General features: G+C 39.9%; 1 protein-coding gene across 4 annotated transcripts in view; it reads left to right on the top strand.

The window, feature by feature from the left end:
* PHACTR2 (phosphatase and actin regulator 2) overlaps nucleotides 1-18,692 on the top strand; it is a 146,863-nt gene that overhangs the window by 118,973 nt on the left and 9,198 nt on the right. For all 4 annotated transcript variants that reach the window (XR_826280.1, XM_010851469.1, XM_010851467.1 and 1 more), the window contains one exon: nucleotides 10,109-10,185. Coding sequence is in view for 3 of the 4 variants with exons in the window: in XM_010851469.1 (XP_010849771.1) it covers nucleotides 10,109-10,185 (77 nt within the window). In the remaining variant the exon portion in view is untranslated. The remainder of the gene's footprint in view (nucleotides 1-10,108; nucleotides 10,186-18,692) is intronic.

An 18,692-nucleotide genomic window follows, 5' to 3' on the forward strand; every position in this document is an offset into this window, starting at 1 on the left:
ACCAAATATCCTAATACTTTTCTGCCTTTGATTATTTAAGCCACTTAAGTGATATATTTAATATCGACATAGTTCTTTCAACTGAGTTTCAGGAAAAAAAACTTGTTCTTAGTTTCCATGTAACCCATCTGCAAACAAATCTGAATTGGGGTGGAAGAGTGCTTTCCCACAACCATTATTTACCCTTACTCTTAGAAAATATACAAGTTATTCTTGGAAAAGGTATTGAGGTGTATCGAGGCTGGCACACATTTTCTATAAATGGCCAGAAAGTCAATATTTCCGGCTTTGCAGGCCATCCAGTCTTTATTACAATGGCTCAGCTCTGCCTTTGTAGCAGGGAAGCAGTCATAGACAATGTGTGAGTGAGTGGATCTATATGTGGTCCAATAAAACTTTATAAAAACAGATGATGAGGCAGAACACTCGATGACATAAATCAAAGCAATATCTTCTATGACCCACCTCCTAGAGTAATGGAAATAAAAACAAAAATAAACAAGTGGGGCCTGATTAAAAGCTTTTGCACAGCAAAGGAAACTACAAACAAGGTGAAAAGACAACCCTCAGAATGGGAGAAAATAATAGCAAAGGAAATAACTGATAAAGAATTAATTTCCAAAATATACAAGCAGCTCATACAGCTCAATACCAGAGAAGCAAACAACACAATCAAAAAGTGGGAAAGGGACCTGCAGAGACATTTCTCCAAAAAAAAACATACAGATGGCTAACAAGCACATGAGAAGATGCTCAACATCACTCATTATTAGAGAAATGCAAATCAAAACTACAATGAGATACCACTTCACACCAGTCAGAATGGCCATCATTAAAAAGTCTACAAACAATAAATGCTGGAGAGGGTGTGGAGAAAAGGGAACCCTCCTGCATTGCTGGTGGGAATGTAAACTGATATAGCCACTGTGGAAGACAGTATGGAGACTCCTTAAAAAGCTAGGAGTGAAACCACTATATGACCCAGCAATCCCACTCCTAGGCATATACCCTGAGGAAATCAAAACTGAAAAAGACACGTGTACTCCAGTGTTCATTGCAGCACTATTTGCAATAGCTAGAACATGGAAGCAACCTAGATGTCCATCAACAGATGAATGGATAAAGAATCTGTGGTACATATAGATATTGGAATACTACTTAGCCATAAAAAGGAACTCATTTGAATCTGTTCTAATGAGGTGGATGAAACTAGAGAGTATTATACAGAGTGAAGTAAGTCAGAAAGAGAAATATGAATATCGTATTCTGACACATATATATGGAATCTGAAGAGATGGCACTGATGAATTTATTTTCAGGGCAGCAGTGGAGAAACTGACATAGGGAACAGACCTATGGACACAGTGGGAGGAGAGGAGGGAGAAGGGGAGATTTACAGAGAGAGTAACATAGAAGTCTACAATACCATATATAAAGTAGATAGCTAATGGGAATTTGCTGTATGATTCAAGGAACTCAAACAGGGGCTCTGTGACAGGCTGAAGGTTGGGAAGGGGAGGGAGGTGGGCGGGAGGTCCAGGAGGAAGGGGACATGGGTTTATCTATGGCTGATTCTCCTTGATGTATGAGAGAAAGCCACAAAACCCTGTAAAGCAATTATCCTTCAATTAAAACTTAAAAAAACACAGATAGTGGACCACATTTGGCCTGTGGGTCATGGTTTACCAACCCTTAATCTCTTTCATGCCTCACAGTTCAGAAAAACTGCAATATAGAGAGGGTCCCATCATGAAGAAAGACAATTTTATGAGTATTATGGTTACATAGTTAAAGAATTTTGCAAATCAGTTGTTTCTTTTTACATTTTTCATTTTAAAGTTTTCCTGATCTCCCAAATAAAGGTTTCTAATTTTTGTCTCTGAACAAAATTTGGTATCAAATAAACTCAGGTCATACCCAGGCTTAATATTAGAACTAGGCTTTTAGTTACACTCTATGCTGACACCATTTAATTGAATTCGTTCTGTAAAGCACCTAGTATGAGTCAGGCTCATATTAGAGATATGGAGTCAGTAATTCTTAGCTCATAAGAAGTGAAAACTAGGAAGGAGTAAGGTTACAAAGGAAGAGTGTTCCAAATGAAAAGGGATTCCGGAGGCTGAGAATAGCACCCAAGAAAGCCAATCAGTCCCTCACTGAAAGGACTGATGCTGAAGCTGAAACTCCAGTACTTTGGCCACCTGATTCGAAGAACTGACTCATTGGGAAAGACTCTGATGCTGGGAAAGATTGATGGCAGGAGGAGAAGGGGATGACAGAGGATGAGACGGTTGGATGGCATCACCAACTCGATGGACATGAGTTTGAGCAAGCTCTGGGAGTTGGTGATGGACAGGGAGGCCTGGTGTGCTGCAGTCCATGAGGTCGCAAAGAGTTGGACACGAATGAGCGACTGAACTGAACTGAAGCCTGCATGAAGAGCCATTAAGAAACACTGAAATGAAATGTCTATGAGGTGGGGAAAGAGAAGAGTTAGCCCAGCAGCCTGGGGAGGGGAGTGTCGGCTCACAAGTGGTTGGTTACGTAGTGAGAGGAGGCATTTTAACAGACTGACAGGTGGAAGCCTGACTGTGGTGGGAACCCTGAGAATAAAACACAGTCCCAAGAGTCTTGCTGCGAAGAAGTATAAGCTAGTCACCTGAGGGAGAATGATTGGGAATGCTGCAAGCTTGAGTGAGTAGATTTGGAAAATAAGAATATCAAGAGAATGACTTTTTTTCTAATCTGTGGGAAATACTTGAGCAATCTTTTATGCCATGAGAAAGGAGCCAAAAGAAAGGGAAAGGTTGCCTCTGGGAGAAAAAGTCAGTGAGAGAGTGGTGCATAATCAATGGAGCAGCAAGTCACTGCTTATGCAGAAAAGGTGAGGAGAAAACCCTTGAGGGTGGGATGGTCAGCGAGGCGGAGGAAGGTGCACTTTAAGAGGAGGCTTTCCCAGGAAGGGGAATCACGCGGATTGAGGGCAGCCATGAGGGCGTGAAGGAGACTGTGATACTCAGGTCCTGGGTCAGGCCCACCATCAATCACTACCATGTTTCCTGAAGGAACTGGTCAAGTTTATGGGTTTCCAAGAATTGCCTATAAACTACTTAATGTGGTCTCTTGCCCTTAAGCAAGAGAGACTCAGGTCATTGACTGTTACTCAGCTGACAGATTGGCTTCTGTGGAGGGTCTGAAGTGGTTTGTTTACATGTCTGGTGTCTTGGCGAAAAGTGAAAAGAAAGTGTTAGTAACTCAGTTGTGTCTGATTCTTTGGGAGGCCATGAACTGTAGCCCCCCAAGCTTCTCTGTCCATGGAATTCTCCAGGAAAGAATACTGGAGTGGTAGCCTTTCCCTTCTCCAGGGGATCTTCCTGACCCAGGGATCAAACCCAGGTCTCCTGCATTGCAGGCAGATTGTTTACCATCTGACGATGTCTCAGAGGCTAGGCTTAGCCCTGGGCTCAGCTGGGGCTGTCCACCAAGCCACCGACATGCAGCTTTTTCAACATGGTGGCCTCAGAGTTGTTGTCAGATTTCTTACATGGTGGCTGGCTTGTCCCAGAGCACGTGCCCGGAGAGAACCAGGTAAAAGCTGCGTGGACTTTTCTGACCCAGCTTTAGAAGGCACCCAGCCTCGCTTTCCCAACATTCTGTTAGTTCTAAGCAAGTCATTAGGGCAGCTCAGATTCAAGGGGAGGGTAATTAGCTCTACCTTTCAGTGGGGGGAATGGTGGCAAGGTCAGATTGCAGAAGAGCGTGTGAGCTGGAATTATTATTGTTGCCATCTTTGGAAAATGCAGTTTGCCATTTCCACCATTCCCAGTTGTTATGTTACTCAAATGTTGAACTTCAGAAAGGCAAGTAGAGGGCGGCCAGGTAAATGAGTAGAAATCACATGCAAGTGCACAGTGTACAAGCAGTGAGAATCTAAATGATTAACCACCCTCGTATGTAAACTGCATTTTCCCATATGCTTGAAATACTCCTTCCTAACTCTTGTCTGTTATTGGAAGGTAAAGTTTATCCACCTCGAGCTATAATAACAGAGAGGGTTTTTTAACAAAAACAGATTCTTGTGCTGAACTTGTAGGCTGCAGGGGAGATGTATTTGGTCAGGTTTTATCCCGCAGGCTTAATGTCTGTTCATGAGTAACTTGAAAGCACACGACATTCACGTCTCCCTTGCTGATTGAACCCTGAGTGGCAGAGCTAAGCCAGGGGCCTCTCTACCCATACACGAGACTCATTTTCTCCCTTTGGCATTTTCTGTCCCCTTAACCCTGAGATTTCTGAAGGTCTCGATGACTGCATTTTTAGAACTGGATTTGTATTGTAGGTTTTTTTTCTTCCTTAAAGAAAAATAAGAACAATTTCTTTTTAGATAGAAAAAATGTTGTATACTTTTTAAAGATAGAAAGAAAAAAAAGACAATTTAAAATAATTCTTTTGCTGTACACCTGAAACTAACACATTGTAAATCAACTGTACTTCAACAAAAAATTTTAAAAAGAAAATAAAAATGCTTTTAATGTATAGTACTTTGTATACACACAAGTGACTCATGTTCATTGGCAGAAATCAGAATATTCAAAAATACAAGGTGAGAAAATAACAATTACAGTGCACATCAATGCATAATATTTTTAAGAGTTTCTAAAAATATTGTTTTTAACCTAACACTGGAAAAAGATCATTTATTTTCTCTTGATGTTAAAAGATTTGTATAGTGAAATTTACTTATTGCCCAGAGATACTAAAAGTATCAACAGTCTTAGGATATATTTTATTTTGGAAGGAAAATGTATGCTAATCATCATTATTATAAAAATCATTTCTGGATTTCTGTTGCTTTTTACCTTAAAACATTTCATAATATATAATACGATTTATAATAATATAGTTTTAGTTAATTGATAATAAAAACTTGTATTTACCTTTCATATTAAAAAGTTTTGCTTTTGAACTATATATCCCATGTAAAGAAAAAAAAAAAAAAACTATTGAAAGTAAATATTTCTACCTCTGTTCTCAGAATAAACACTGAACTTCCTGCCAGGCTAAAGAAGCCATCCTTTCTCTCTCTTTTGTTAGTGCTATTTTCTTAGCCCCTCTAAGATACCACTTTGCATTTAAAATTTCTTTGAACTTCAAGTGTAAAGAAAAGGGATCAGTGTCAATTAGTCAATAACCAATCAATGCCCAGTCTATGAAAACACTGTGCCAGGTGCTCTGGGAAATGCCATAAATCTGGTGTGTGTTGGTCACTGTTTGCAACCCCATGGACTGTATAGCACATCAGGCTCCTCTGTCCATGGGATTCTACAGGCATGCATACTGGAGTGGGTAGCCATTCCCTTCTCCAGGGGATCTTCCCAGCCCAGGGATTGAATCTTGGTCTCCTGCATTGCTGGCAGATTCTTTACTATCTGAGCCACCAGAGAAACCCTTAAATCTGGTAGTCATGTTAAACTGCCCACAATGGGAAAGAGAAGTGGTGGGGGAAATGCCTTATTAATTGTAAACTCAATGGAGCTTAAGTCACCTTTAAGGTAATATTTTTTATTTTAGAATATCTGTGCTCAGGTAGGTTGTTTGGTCGCTTAGTTGTGTCTGACTTTTTGTGAGCCCCTCATGGGGCTGCAGCATGCGAGGCTTCCCTGCCCTTCATCATCTCCTGGAGTTTGCTCAAAACTCATGTCCATTGAGTCAGTGCTTGAGTAGAGCACTAGAAACAAATACACATATAGTAAGATACATGTGGCCTATGTAATCTACATGTGGCCTATATCAGTATCTGTGCTGAGGTAGACGAACCCTAAGGTGACAAGTAGAGCCAGAGAAGGCCGTCAACTTGGCTTGAAGACCAAGGCTCACACAGCAGTTGCCATCTCCCTGGGGTTGGCCATGGGTGGGGAAGGCAGGCTTTAGAGCTGGGTGCTTATGGATTTGATTCCTGCTTGGCCACTTGGTAGATGTTTGACCTTGGCCAAGTCATTTAACTTGGGTTTCCTCACTAGTAAAGTAGATCCAATTAGATCTATCTTGAGAATTAGGTAGGTTATTTGTGAAGTTTCAGCTCATCAATAAATGGTAACTCTTACCAGTATTACATTCATGGTCAGGCTTGATAATTTAAGCTTTGTTCCCCATTGGTGACATTTTCACTACTCATTGAAGCCTCAGTTTACAGTCTAGTCTAAATTTATCCAATGAAAGATAATCCAGAATTTTTCAGATGATACATGGGTTTGTCCAACAAGTTATCTAGTAGTCGTTTATTAAAAACTTCCTAATATATTAAGTATTATCTTAAATGCTGGGAACATAAGAATGAATAGAATATACCACCCTTCCAGGGATACAGTGTCTAAACAGGTCCTAGGAAAGACTGAGATTTTAATTCCATATGGAGATATTCTCTGGCTTGTTCGTGCTTACAACAGCTGAGTATACTTACCTACCCATGGCATTGATCTTGACAAGTAGTCAAGAAATCCTCTCCATGTTAAATATCAGATTTTTATCAAAGAAATAAACAAAAGACATGAAAATGATGGGAGTTCTAGTTCATCCTGGCTTCACAGATTATGTTATTTGAAGAAGCAGCAAGGTCTGTGTATTCAGCAAATCACCTGTTGCCTCTGGCCAGGCTGACCCTTGAGTGGACTGGGAGTGATAAATAGATGTTCTGTGACCAGTCATCACAAGTAACCAGTCATCAGTTTTAAACCTAGTTCCAGTCTTTTTTGTTTTTTTTTCTTTAACCTTTCTATAATTCTCACAGTACCAAAAATTACTACTTGGTGCCAGTACTGTCTTCTGTGGGCTTGATTTGTTTCAGTCTTAGAAATAGCTAGTTTTGGCTGAATGGCTTCCCATGGTTGATAGAACTCAGCACCATTCAGGCTCCAATCCCACTAACTCTGCCTACCTCTTCCTGTCCCATTATCTTTCAAAAAAAATATCAGTCCCAGGACTTCCCTGGTGGTCCTGTGGTTGAGACTTCATGCTTTCAATGCAGGGGCCACGAGTTCAATCCCTGGTCAGGGATTTAAGATCCCACATGCTGCAGGGTGAGGCCAAAAACAAACAGACAAAAACACACACACAAAAACAACTCAAAAAAATATCAGTCCCATTTACACTTATGTGAATAGTTATTAGACTTCAATTCTGGTCTCATTTGTATAGAAAAGAGTTAAGATTATTGTCCATGTATTTCCCTAACATAAAGGGCATTTAATTACTTTTTTTTCCTTTCAAAACTCTCTCAGGAAACTTTCTCTTTAAATTATAAGAGGAAGTAACCTGTGGAATAAAGCCATGGTCTTTCTTCAGTAGATTTTTTAAATGAGTATTGCATTCCTTTAACTGCCTAGAGTCACATCTTCTTGATGTATATTTTCAAACAACCAGCCCCTGTAATTTCCTATCATATTCATTGCCTGTAATTGACTTGGCATTTCTAATCATAACCAGCGCACACAGCGTAGAGATCTGACACAATTATGTGGATGACATAGGCCCTGAAGTTCATTTTATTAGAAAGGGTGTGGGATTTGAAGTAAGAGGGCCTACCTGTCTCCATACAGAGTCGTCACAATATTAATGACTGTATCCCTGTGCTATACATGATATCCCTATGACTCATTTATTTTATAATGAAAGTTTGTACCTCTTAATCTCTCTCACCTATTTTACTCATCCTTCTTCCTACCCTCTTACCCCTGGCAGCCACCAGTTTGTTCTTTGTATCTATGCATCTGTTTCTGGTTTGTTATGTTTGTTCATTTGTTTTTTTAGATTCCACGTATAAATAAAATCATACATCATACGGTATTTATTTTTCTCTGTCTGACTTAGTTCACTTAACATAGTACCCTCTAGGTCTATCCAGGTTGTTGCAAATGGCAAGATTTCATTATTTTCATGGCTGAGTAATACTCCATTGTGTGTGTGTGTGTGTGTGTGCGTGTATATGTACATTCATTTTTATCCATTCATCTATCAGTGGACACTTGAGTAGATGAAGGAAAGCTTTTTGATAGATGTTAATTGGTGATGAGTATAGAGTCTTTGCTGTTTTAAATATGTTTCTTTTTTGGCTATGTTGGGTTTTTGTTGTTGCACTCAGCCTTTCTTTAGTTGCAGTGAGTGGGGTCTATTTTTCTTGCAGTGCATGAGCTTCTCATTGCGGTGGCTTCTCTTGTTTCAGAGCACAGGCTCCAAGCGTGGGCTTCACTGTTTGCGGCATGCAGGCTTAGTTGCCCCTCGACATTTGGGATCTTCCCAGACTAGGTATCAAACCAGTGTCCCCAGCATTGTGAGGTGGATTCTTAGCCACTGGACCATCAGGAAAGCCCCATTCTTCACTATTTTAGCTCCTGGTTCTGGGTATCAGTTTTTACAGTGAGTAAAGAAGAGTGTCCTTACTGCTGATCTCATTTGTGAAACAAGGTATGTACTCTTATCACAGGGGACTTGGGCCCTGAAATATTTCTCTACTGGATTCATCCTCTTTCAAAAGCCAGTGGCAAGAACCATTGCCACAGTTCCCAGCCTCAGGTTCCTCATAGAAACTACAGGGACTGAGGAATAGATTTGGAGAGAAAAACAATCTGTGACTATAGGATTTAAACATAAGATTGAAAGCAGCATTGGGGAAAAGCTTATATATTGCAGAGTGATAGCTAGTGATGAGAGAAAGCCGGAGAGAAGCCTCAGGGATTTCTTCTGTTTTTTTCCTTTTCTAAAATACATCTTTTTCCAACCACAAAGTGTGTATGCTGTGCTCAGTCACTCAGTCATGTCCAGCTCTTTTTGACCCTTTGGATTGTAGCCAGCCAGGCTCCGTGGGATTTTTCAGGCAAGAGTACTGGAGTGGGTTGCCATTTCCTCCTCCAGGGGATCCTTCTGACCCAGGGATCAAACCTGCATGTCCTGTGTCTCCTGCATTGTAGGTGGGTTCTTTACCTGATGAGTTATCGGGGAAGGCCCCCAATCACAAAGTAGATTTTCTTATCACCGTGATTTGTAACTTCATTCTGTGTTTCAGCTGAGAAGTCTGTTTCTCAGAGGTTCTGAGGATGCTTTTATGAGTATTTTTTCATTTACAAAACTTCTTCATAAGGACTTCCCTGGTGGTTCAGTGGTAAAGAACCTGCCTACCAATGCAGGGGACTCAGGTTCGATCCCTGTCGTAGGAAGACTCCACATGGCTCAGAGCTGCAACTGCTGGGCCCGTGCATTCTAGGGCCTGTGCTCCATAACAAGAGAAGCCACCGCAATGAGAAGCCTGCATACCACAGCTAGAGAGTAGCCCCTGCTTGCCGCAGCTAGAGCAATCTGCCCACTCCCAGCAACAAAGATCTCAAGTAGAAAAAAAAAAAAAAATACTTCTTCATAGAAAAATTAGAAAATAAAGATAAGCATAAAATTAAAACCAAAAAACCATCCATGATCTAGCCGGTATTGTTAATGGTAACCAGTGTTAACACGTGAATGAGTATTCAGCTTTTCAACCTGTAAGCATCTCTTCCAACCCCAGCATGCACATGGCTTGGATTATGTATTCAATAAATAATAATGGAAACAGCATTCTCCTCGATATTTTCTTTGAGTAGCTTTAAGTGCTGTGCTGAAATGTTTAATTCTAATTGTCTAAACTTTCAATACCAAAGAATAAATAGCAATTGCCTTCTCTGTAGCTCTGTGGCAGCTTGTCAAAGCCATGTTGCTGTGGGTGGTATGAAATGCAGAACTTTCATAGGAAAATGATACTGTTTCTCAGAAAAACTCATGACCTGTGCTATCCTTGTGGTCATCGAGGATGCGGTGGGTGTGTGACTCATAGATCAGGCTCCAGGGTGGGTTTGGCAAAGGCCCCCTTGCCCCCTGCCTTGTGAGTGACACTTGCAGAGATCTGTCCTGGTTTTTGTTTGGCTGTAGTATCGATACTGCATTTATCCCATCTTTAGAGGTGGGAACTCGAAATTCCTTTCTTCAAGATACTTCATAAAAGAATGTCTGCTTCATTGATTCTATACATGCTGAGGAAATGTGTGCTCTAACTAGTAATTCTGTTTATCTATTGTTTCCTACTTAGGCAGCAATAAGGAAAGAACTAAATGAATTTAAAAGCACAGAAATGGAAGTTCATGAAGAGAGTCGACAGTTTACCAGGTAGGTGAACGAGATGCAGTTGTGCAAATTAAAAATGAGTAAGATGGTAAATTTTATGTTACATGTATTTCATCACAATTTAAATTTTTTAAAAATATAGTTTAGCATAACACCATCTAGTGAACATTTCTGAAATTAAGTCCTTTTTTGTTTGTTTGTTTTCTTCCAAAGAAGTCTAAGTCATTCTAGAGGGCTGTGTTTTGGCTTCTTTCTTAGTTTTATATTCTGGTCCAAAAAACAAGCATCAGCATCATTTATTCTGCTCTTAAAGAGACTCAGTTGAAGTTTTATGCCCAGAACAGATGCTGGTGAAAGTTAGTGTGGGCACAGACATGTCTACTTTGGACTCACAGTAGACATAGCTTAGAATGGGTAGAAGCTCAGTTTTTAGAAGGCATAGCTTAGAAAGGAATCTGATTTTTACTGATGCCACAGAAGCTCACTATAGTCCTACCATTTTTTCTGCCAACACACTTCAGTTTCACAGGCTGCTAAAACTGGAAGAGGCTTGAGTGATCATATAGTCTGAGCCTCATACTTCATAGGTGTTCTGTTTGTTTCTCTCTTATGGGTTTAAGTGCTTTGCTATGTGTGTGTGTGTGTGTGTGTGTGTGTGTGCTCAGTCGTGTCTGGCTCTTTTGCCACCCCATGGACTAAAGCCCGCCAGGCTCCTCTGTCCATGAAATTTTCCAGGCAAGCTTCTTTTCCACTACAAGAATCTTGGAGTGGGTTGTCGTTTCCTACTCCAGAGGATCTTCCAACCCAGGGATCAAACCTATCTCTTGCATCTTCTGCTTTGGCAGGTGGATTCTTTACCACTGAGCCACCTGGGAAGCTCCTTTGCTATATATACGTAACAGATGTTCTATAAGATTTTTCAAAGAATTTGCATGTCAGTCAAATCTTTGAAGCCTGTTATTGTTCAGTCACTAAGTGGTGTCCTACTCTTTGCAACCCCATGGGCTACAGCATGCCAGGCCTCCCTGTCCCTCACTGTCTCCCAGAGTTTGCCCAAGTTCATGTCCTGAGTCAGTGATGCTATCCAACCATATCATCCTCTGCTGCCCTCTTCTCCTTTTGCCTTTAGTCTTTCCCAGCAGTAGGGTCTTTTCCAGTGATCAGGTGGACAAAGTATTGGCGCTTCAGCTTCAGCATCAGTCCTTCCAATGAGTATTCAGGGTTGATTTTCTTTAGGATTGACTAGTTTGGTCTCCTTACTTTGAAACTTGAATTGTTTAAAACAAAACAAAACAAAACAAAACATACTGGGACAGATGATTACATGAAGAATACCATGGTAGATCTTTCTGAAAAGCAAATACTGATCCCAAAACTAGAAACAGCCTCTGTAGAGCAACCTTACATCAGGGTGTGATGGTATCTGCAGTGGGTTTGGTTTTGTTTTTTTTTTTCTTTGGTAACAGCTGATATGAAGGTAAGCTTTAAAAGTTTTTCCCACAATATAGTGGTTAACACTCTTTAAAATGTCTTTAAAGACATTGGTGGGGGAGTGGGTGAATTAGATGAAGGGGATTAAGAGGTACAAGCTACCAGTAATGTACAGCAAAGTAATGTACAGCAGAGGAAATATAATCAATAACATTGTAATAACTTTCTACAGTGACAAATGGTAACCGACTTATCATAGTGATCACTTCATAATGTATAAAAATACTGAATCACTTATGTTGTATATCTGAAACAAATATAATTCCCAGGTAACTCAGCTGGTAAAGAATCTGCCTGCAATGCAGGAGACCCCCCACCCCACCCCCGCTTGATTCCTGGGTCGGGAAGATCCCCTGGAAAAGGGATAGGCTACCCACTCCAGTATTCTTGGGCTTCCCTGGTGACTCAGACTGTAACGAATTCGCCTGCAATGCAGGAGACTTGGGTTCAGTCCCTAGGTTGGCAAGATCCCCTGGAGGAGGGCATGGCAACCTACTCCAGTATTCTAGCCTGGAGAATCCCCATGGACAGAGGAGCCTGGCAGGCTACATACAGTCCATGGGGTCGAAAAGAGTCGGACATGACTGAGCAACTAAGCACACACAAGTCAATTACAGTTCCATTTTCTAGAAAATTAAATTTCCAGAGAAGGAAAAAGTGTTCATATCACTGAGATAAATATTCCTTGCTTAGGTATTCTTTAAAACTTGGCAGTAAAGCAAATGTCTCCTGATATTTTTCCATTAATTTATATTACATCATTAGTGTTGCATTATGGTTGAGATATATTTAGGCTCTGAGACTTATAAAAATAATACTTATGATTTTCAAATTGTTTTCAGTATTTCTTTAAATGGTAAGAGGTTTGGTAAATGCTGCTGAGTCTTAATCAAAATAATACAAACATATGATAATGTTTTACGTTTAGAAACTTACTCATATGGAAGATTATGGTGCTCTTAGCCCCAGTTATCCTTAGAGGGAATAAACACGCCATGAATCATGACCTGGCTCTTTAAATGGAACCCGACATAGAGCAACTCAATTATTAGCCTTTCTCATTAGTGCCAGGCGTTATCTGCTTATAAGAGGAAGCCTTCCCTTCAAAATCTAAACCTATTAGCTGCCTGTGGATTTAGGGTGGTTAATAAAAGGATTGAGACAGCACTGCTTCGTCTGCCCAGGCACCTCTTTATCCAGAGATAATCTCCCACACAGTGATGTGTTAGTCAGCTCTAGGAGGACCCATTCCCACATTCCCATTCCCTTCCTTGGCTCTGTATCTCCAGAGAGAGTCATAAAAAGTTGGTAACATTGGTTGTCTCTGGGAGGGAAATTAGATGACTAGGGGCCAGGCACGGTGGGGAGATGATACTACTTACCCTTCTGAACCTTTTGGATTTTTGAAACATGAGAATGTATCACCTTGTTGAAAATGTTTTTAAATTAAAAAAAAATGAAGGATCCATTTCCAGAGTTGTCTTTCTGTCGATGAGGTTTCCAGCATGGTGGTTTTTCATGAGTGTGCTGGCACTAATATCATGACACGCCTGCTACTGGTGTACCGAGAAGACACTTCTCAAAACTCCATCATGAGTACGTTCTCTGAACGTTTGACCTGAAGATGGATTGTAGCCCATCCATCTAGAGTGGAAAGGGCCACTCTTTCTTCTGATTTCTCCCAGTTTCTCCAGATACCTCTTGAAATTGAAATGCATTCTAGGGCCATATGAGAAACATGAGGATAAGTGGTCCATATAAGAGTTCATCCTTTGGCTTGCAAGGTACCAAGCTCTAACCTCTGTTCTTTAGAACATTTTCAGCTTGTCCAGCCACATACTGTTTTTTCTCCCCACCCCAGAAGCTGCCCACCTGGTCCCCTGTTCAAACCCCAAAAGACCATTTGAAGAGCACTGTATTATTAAATAGGGCCAGTGCATTCTGGAAAGAAATCACCATGGCAAAGAAAACCCACTTCCCCTTTCCAAAGTAAATGGGATGTCTACAATTTAAAGTAATTCTTTAAATTATAAAGACATGTAAATTGTTTGAAAAGACTTTACATAAAAAATAAACTTTAAAATGGTTACAGCTGAATGGTAGGATCTATGACTAGTTGTAACCTTTGAATATTCTGTTTTCCAATTTTTTAAAAATGTCAACATATATCAGACTTATAATCAAGAGAGAATATGCTTTTAAAAATAAACATCGAATTTTGTAAACAAGAACATTTTTAGAGCATGCAAAATAATACTTTCACACGTATAATTCTCTGTGGGTGCACGTGTGTGTGCGTGGGTGCTAGTTGCTCTGTGTGTCTGTCTCTTTGGGACGGTAGCTTGCCAGGCTTCTCTGTTCATGAGATTTTGCCAGTGAGAATACTGGAGTGGGTTGCCATTTCCTCCTCCAGGGGATCTTCCTGACCCAGGGATCAAACCCACATCTCCTACATTGCAGGAGGTTTCTTTTACCACTGAGCCATCTGGGAAGCCCCTTATATAATTTTATTAGTTTCTATATTATTTGCTTAATATATTAAGCAAAGAATCATTAAATTGATAACTCTTAGAATCAAAATGGGCCTCAAGAGATTACTGGAATAATGTTAAGTGGAAAAATCCAGATACTGACTAAAGTATACGTATATAGCAGTGATTTGTTTTAAAATGCAGATGCGTAGGGAAAAGATTGGGAAATAATATTAAAACAGCCATAAGAAGAATGAAATATTGCCATTTGTAGCAACATGGATGGCCCTAGAGAATATCATATTAAGTAAAGTAAGTCAGACAGAGAAGGACAAATATTATCTGATATCACTTATATGCAAAATCTAAAAAATACAAATGAACCTATATACAAACCAGAAACAAACTCAGACATAGAAAACAAACATGTTTACCAAAGGCGAAAAGAGGGTAGAAGGGCCAAATAGGAGTGTGGAATTAACGTATATAAACTACTATACATAACCTAGATAACAAGAATTTACTATATAACATAAGGAATTGTATTCAGTATCTTTTAATAACCTGTAATGGAAAATAGTCTGAAAAAAGTCTTTATATGATTGAATCAATTTGTTGTACATCTGAAACTCACTCAATATTATAAATCAACTCTACTTCAATAAAAATAATAAATGAATAGACAGATAAAAGTAAGTAGTGCCAAGTCTTAAGGAAAAAAAACAACTCTTAATGGTGTGTCATAGACTGGACCTATAGGGGGTTTTTCTCTACTTTTCAAGTTTTCCTAATGTAGTTATGTTGAGAAGTGTGTTTGTGCATGTGTGTGTGTTTAAAGTAATTATCTAGGGACTTCCCTGGTGGTCCAGTGGTTAAGACTCTGTACTCCTAATGCAGGGAAATCGGGTTCAGTCCCTGGTAAAGGAACTAGATCCCACATGCCACAACTAAAATAATACTGCATGCTGCAACCAAGACCTGGCGCAGCCAGATAAATAAATATATTTTTAATATAGTAATTATCTCATTCTGTGCCATCTTGAGCTATTATAGCCTATGTAGATTTACAGATAAATTAAACTACCCTTTGAGCTTCTACACAGGCTTATCAAAATGCGACATGGCAAGAACTATACTTGTGACCTCAAGAAACATTAATTCAGTGACTTCCATCATGGTCCTGTGGTTAAGACTCTGTGCTTCCAGTCAGGCAGCAAGGGTTCGATCCCTGGTCAGGGAACTAAGATCTCACATGCCGTGCATTGTGGCCAAAAATTAAAAAAAAAAAAAACATGAATTAGGGGCCCTCCATAGAGAATGAGAAGGAAATGGCAAATCACTCTAGTATTCTTGCTTGGAGAATCCTATGGACAGAGGATCCTGGCAGGCTACAGTCCATGGGTCGCAAGAGTTGGACGCGATTTAGCAACTAAACCACTACCACCACAGAGAATGAGAAGGCTGCTTCTGTAGAGATACTCTCTCGAGGGCTCCATTTCCTTGCTACCTGGACAGAAACTGAAAAGAATTGCAAAATGTCGCTTAGACCACCAGAGTTGTAAGCATGGCTTAGTATTCGGACTCACGAATTCCCATCCAGCATGTGATCTGACTTCAGTTGAACAAGGAGCAGTGGTCTAGGAGAATCTCCTTATTTGTTTAACATAACTGTATGTGCCTTGACCATTAAACCCTTTTAAATAAAGAGGAAATTAATTACTCAGGATTTCTGAATATATCAACATCAACTAGGAGAGTACAGGAAAGTAATGTTTTACACTTAGAGAGTCATTTCATATTTTATATTATCTGAACTGAATTTATAGGAAGGTGAAGAAATTTTTATGTATTTGTGGAAGAACCATTATGGGAAAGAGTTATTTTTACCTAAATTCTGCGACTTAAAGTTAGTTTTTTGCTTCTATTCACTCTCTCTCAAAAGTATGAATATAAAAAAAAAATTATTGACGTTTTTAACAAGAAGAAAATATAGATAGCTTCCAAGTTTGAGTTTCAGGAAAGTTCTGAAAAAGGGGTAGATGAAAAGCGTAAGTATCGTGAGGGCACAGTAATTCTATTTATCGCTTCATCAACTTGAAGCCTAAAGCCAAGCTGTCATTCTGTCAGGTAGGCAGACTTCCCCGGAAGTAAAGCTGAACTTCGTGTACCTCAAAATGAATGCCAACCACTGAGCGGTACCAAACTTAAGAATAATTTTGCCTTTTCAGCACCTCTAACCACAAAATGTTGGAGTTGATTTTGAAGATAAGATGCCTAATTTAAACAGGATATAAATGTTCCTTTCTGATTGGATAGTGTAAGAAAATATATGGGTATTTTGACCAGATCTGGGCAGTGCTTATAAGGAGAGGTTACAGTTCTGACCCCCCAGCTTTGTTAGCATATTACTGCATTCAGAGTATTGGTTAGCCGTCATCTTCTCCTCCCCAGTCTAGACGCTATGCTGATGGCCTGATTTTCCAACAAAATCCAGTCTGTGAACTCATTCTGTAATGGGATCCATTGGCAAATAGTGTCTGCAGAAAAAAAAAAAAAAAAATTTGTAATGTCCTGCTAATTTTTGGAAATTAAAAGCAGGACACTTTCCAGATAAATGCTCGGTTTTAAAAGGTTCTAAATCTTATCTGGTCCACTGGCTACTCCCATTATTGCCCAACCCAATTTCTTTCTTTTTTTTTTCCTTTTATTTATTTTTTTTTTAATTTTATTTTTAAATATTTATTTATTTATTATTTGGCTACACTGGATCTTGGTGGCAGCATGCAGGATCTAGTTCCCTGACTAGGGATCGAACCCAGGACCCTTGCATTGGGAGGTCTCACCCAACCCTATTCTTAATTTACTGTCTTCCTCCCAGAGACATTACTGATTGAAGAGAAAGCCTCTTATGTCAGCTTTCACCATACTTGTTCCTGGAACCCAAGACCAAGTGAAGATTAGGACACTGTGGAATGATTGGTCCTGCAAATTTGGAGAGGCCTTAAAAAATTGCTAAATTAGATGAGTTTATATTTAATTCCCAAGAGGGAAAAATGAATCCAACAAAGAGGGATCTTTGCTCGGTCAAGGTGTGAAGATCCTGCAGGTGCGGTATGTTTCTGTTGTCAGGGCTCCCAGGGCTCCTCCTCCCTCCCTCCTTGTGGTGTGGGTGGTGCTCCTCTTTCCTGCTTCTCATTTCACTCTCCCTGCCGCCCCCCACCCCAGGACATCACTGGCCTGGCTTTTTCTGGTAGTGTGTGCTGAGCCCATTTTCATCTAGTTCTCTTTGTGGCAAAAGGCAAATGTGTTTGAGACAACTGTAGCAATCAAAGTGTAGCCTGGAAATATGGACTAAGATTTTTCTCTGGTCAGAATTGATCAAAACTAGTGGGTGTAGAAATCCAACTGATTACGTTTTCCATTCTATTCTACCCAGAGGACAACAAAAGTATCCTTTGAATGAAAGCATGGAAGACAGCTGAGGAGACTTAGCATGCACGCACACATAGATAGACATGTTTTAATCTCATAGCCTCACATAGGCTAGGAATACAGAGTCTAGAGCCTGGCCTTCAAGCTCTCTGCCTTGAGTACATGACTGAGCATCCCTGTGCCTCAGTTTCTACATCTGTACAAAAAGGATACAGGAGTACTTACCTCATAGGATTATTTTGAAGATTACACATAGTAGAATTTAATGTGTGTGCTCAGTCATGTGTGACTCTTTGCAGCCCCGTGGACTGTAGGCTGTCAGTCTCTTCTGTCCATTGGAAATTTTCCTGGCAAGAATACTAGAGTGGGTTGCCATTTTCTCCTCCAGAGGATCTTCCCGACACAGGGCTAGAACCCTCATCTCATGTCTCCTGCATTGGCAGGCAGATTCTTTACCACTAGTGCTACTACATTTAGTAGGTATTATTATTATCTGCCTTTCTTTCACATTTTATATGTTTGATTTAAAGAGGTTTTCAATTACTCTTGAAACATTTTTATACAATTTTATAACAAGTTATAACATTTTATAACATTTTAACAATTGTAAAATTTATTTTACAATTTAACAATTGTTAAATTTATTTAACATTGTAACAATTTATAACATTTTATAACAATTTCCATAGCTTTTCTTCAGGTTATAGTTGACTCTTCCTAGAAAGCATGATGGAATATCATATCAAATGGGTTATCATGGATTAGTATATACTCAGTTGTAATTCGGAGAAGGCAATGGCACCCCACTCCAGTACTCTTGCCTGGAAAATCCCATGGACGGAGGAGCCTGGTAGGCTGCAGTCCATGAGGTAGCTAAGAGTTGGACACAACTGAGCGACTTCACTTTCACTTTTCACTTTCATGCATTGGAGAAGGAAACGTCAACTCACTCCAGTGTTCTTGCCTGGAGAACCCCAGGGATGGGAGAGCCTGGTAGGCTGCCGTCTATGGTGTCGCACAGAGTCAGATATGACTGAAGCGACTTAGCAGCAGCAGCAGCAGCAGTTGTAATTAATGATAAGTGGATCTCATGATTAAATTCTTCAGTTACATAGAATTACTTATAGAACAAGTACTCAAATAACCAAGTGCACC

This window comes from Bison bison, unplaced genomic scaffold (genome assembly GCF_000754665.1).
Source record: "Bison bison bison isolate TAMUID 2011002044 unplaced genomic scaffold, Bison_UMD1.0 scf7180017864303, whole genome shotgun sequence".
NCBI classification, from domain to species: domain Eukaryota; kingdom Metazoa; phylum Chordata; class Mammalia; order Artiodactyla; family Bovidae; genus Bison; species Bison bison.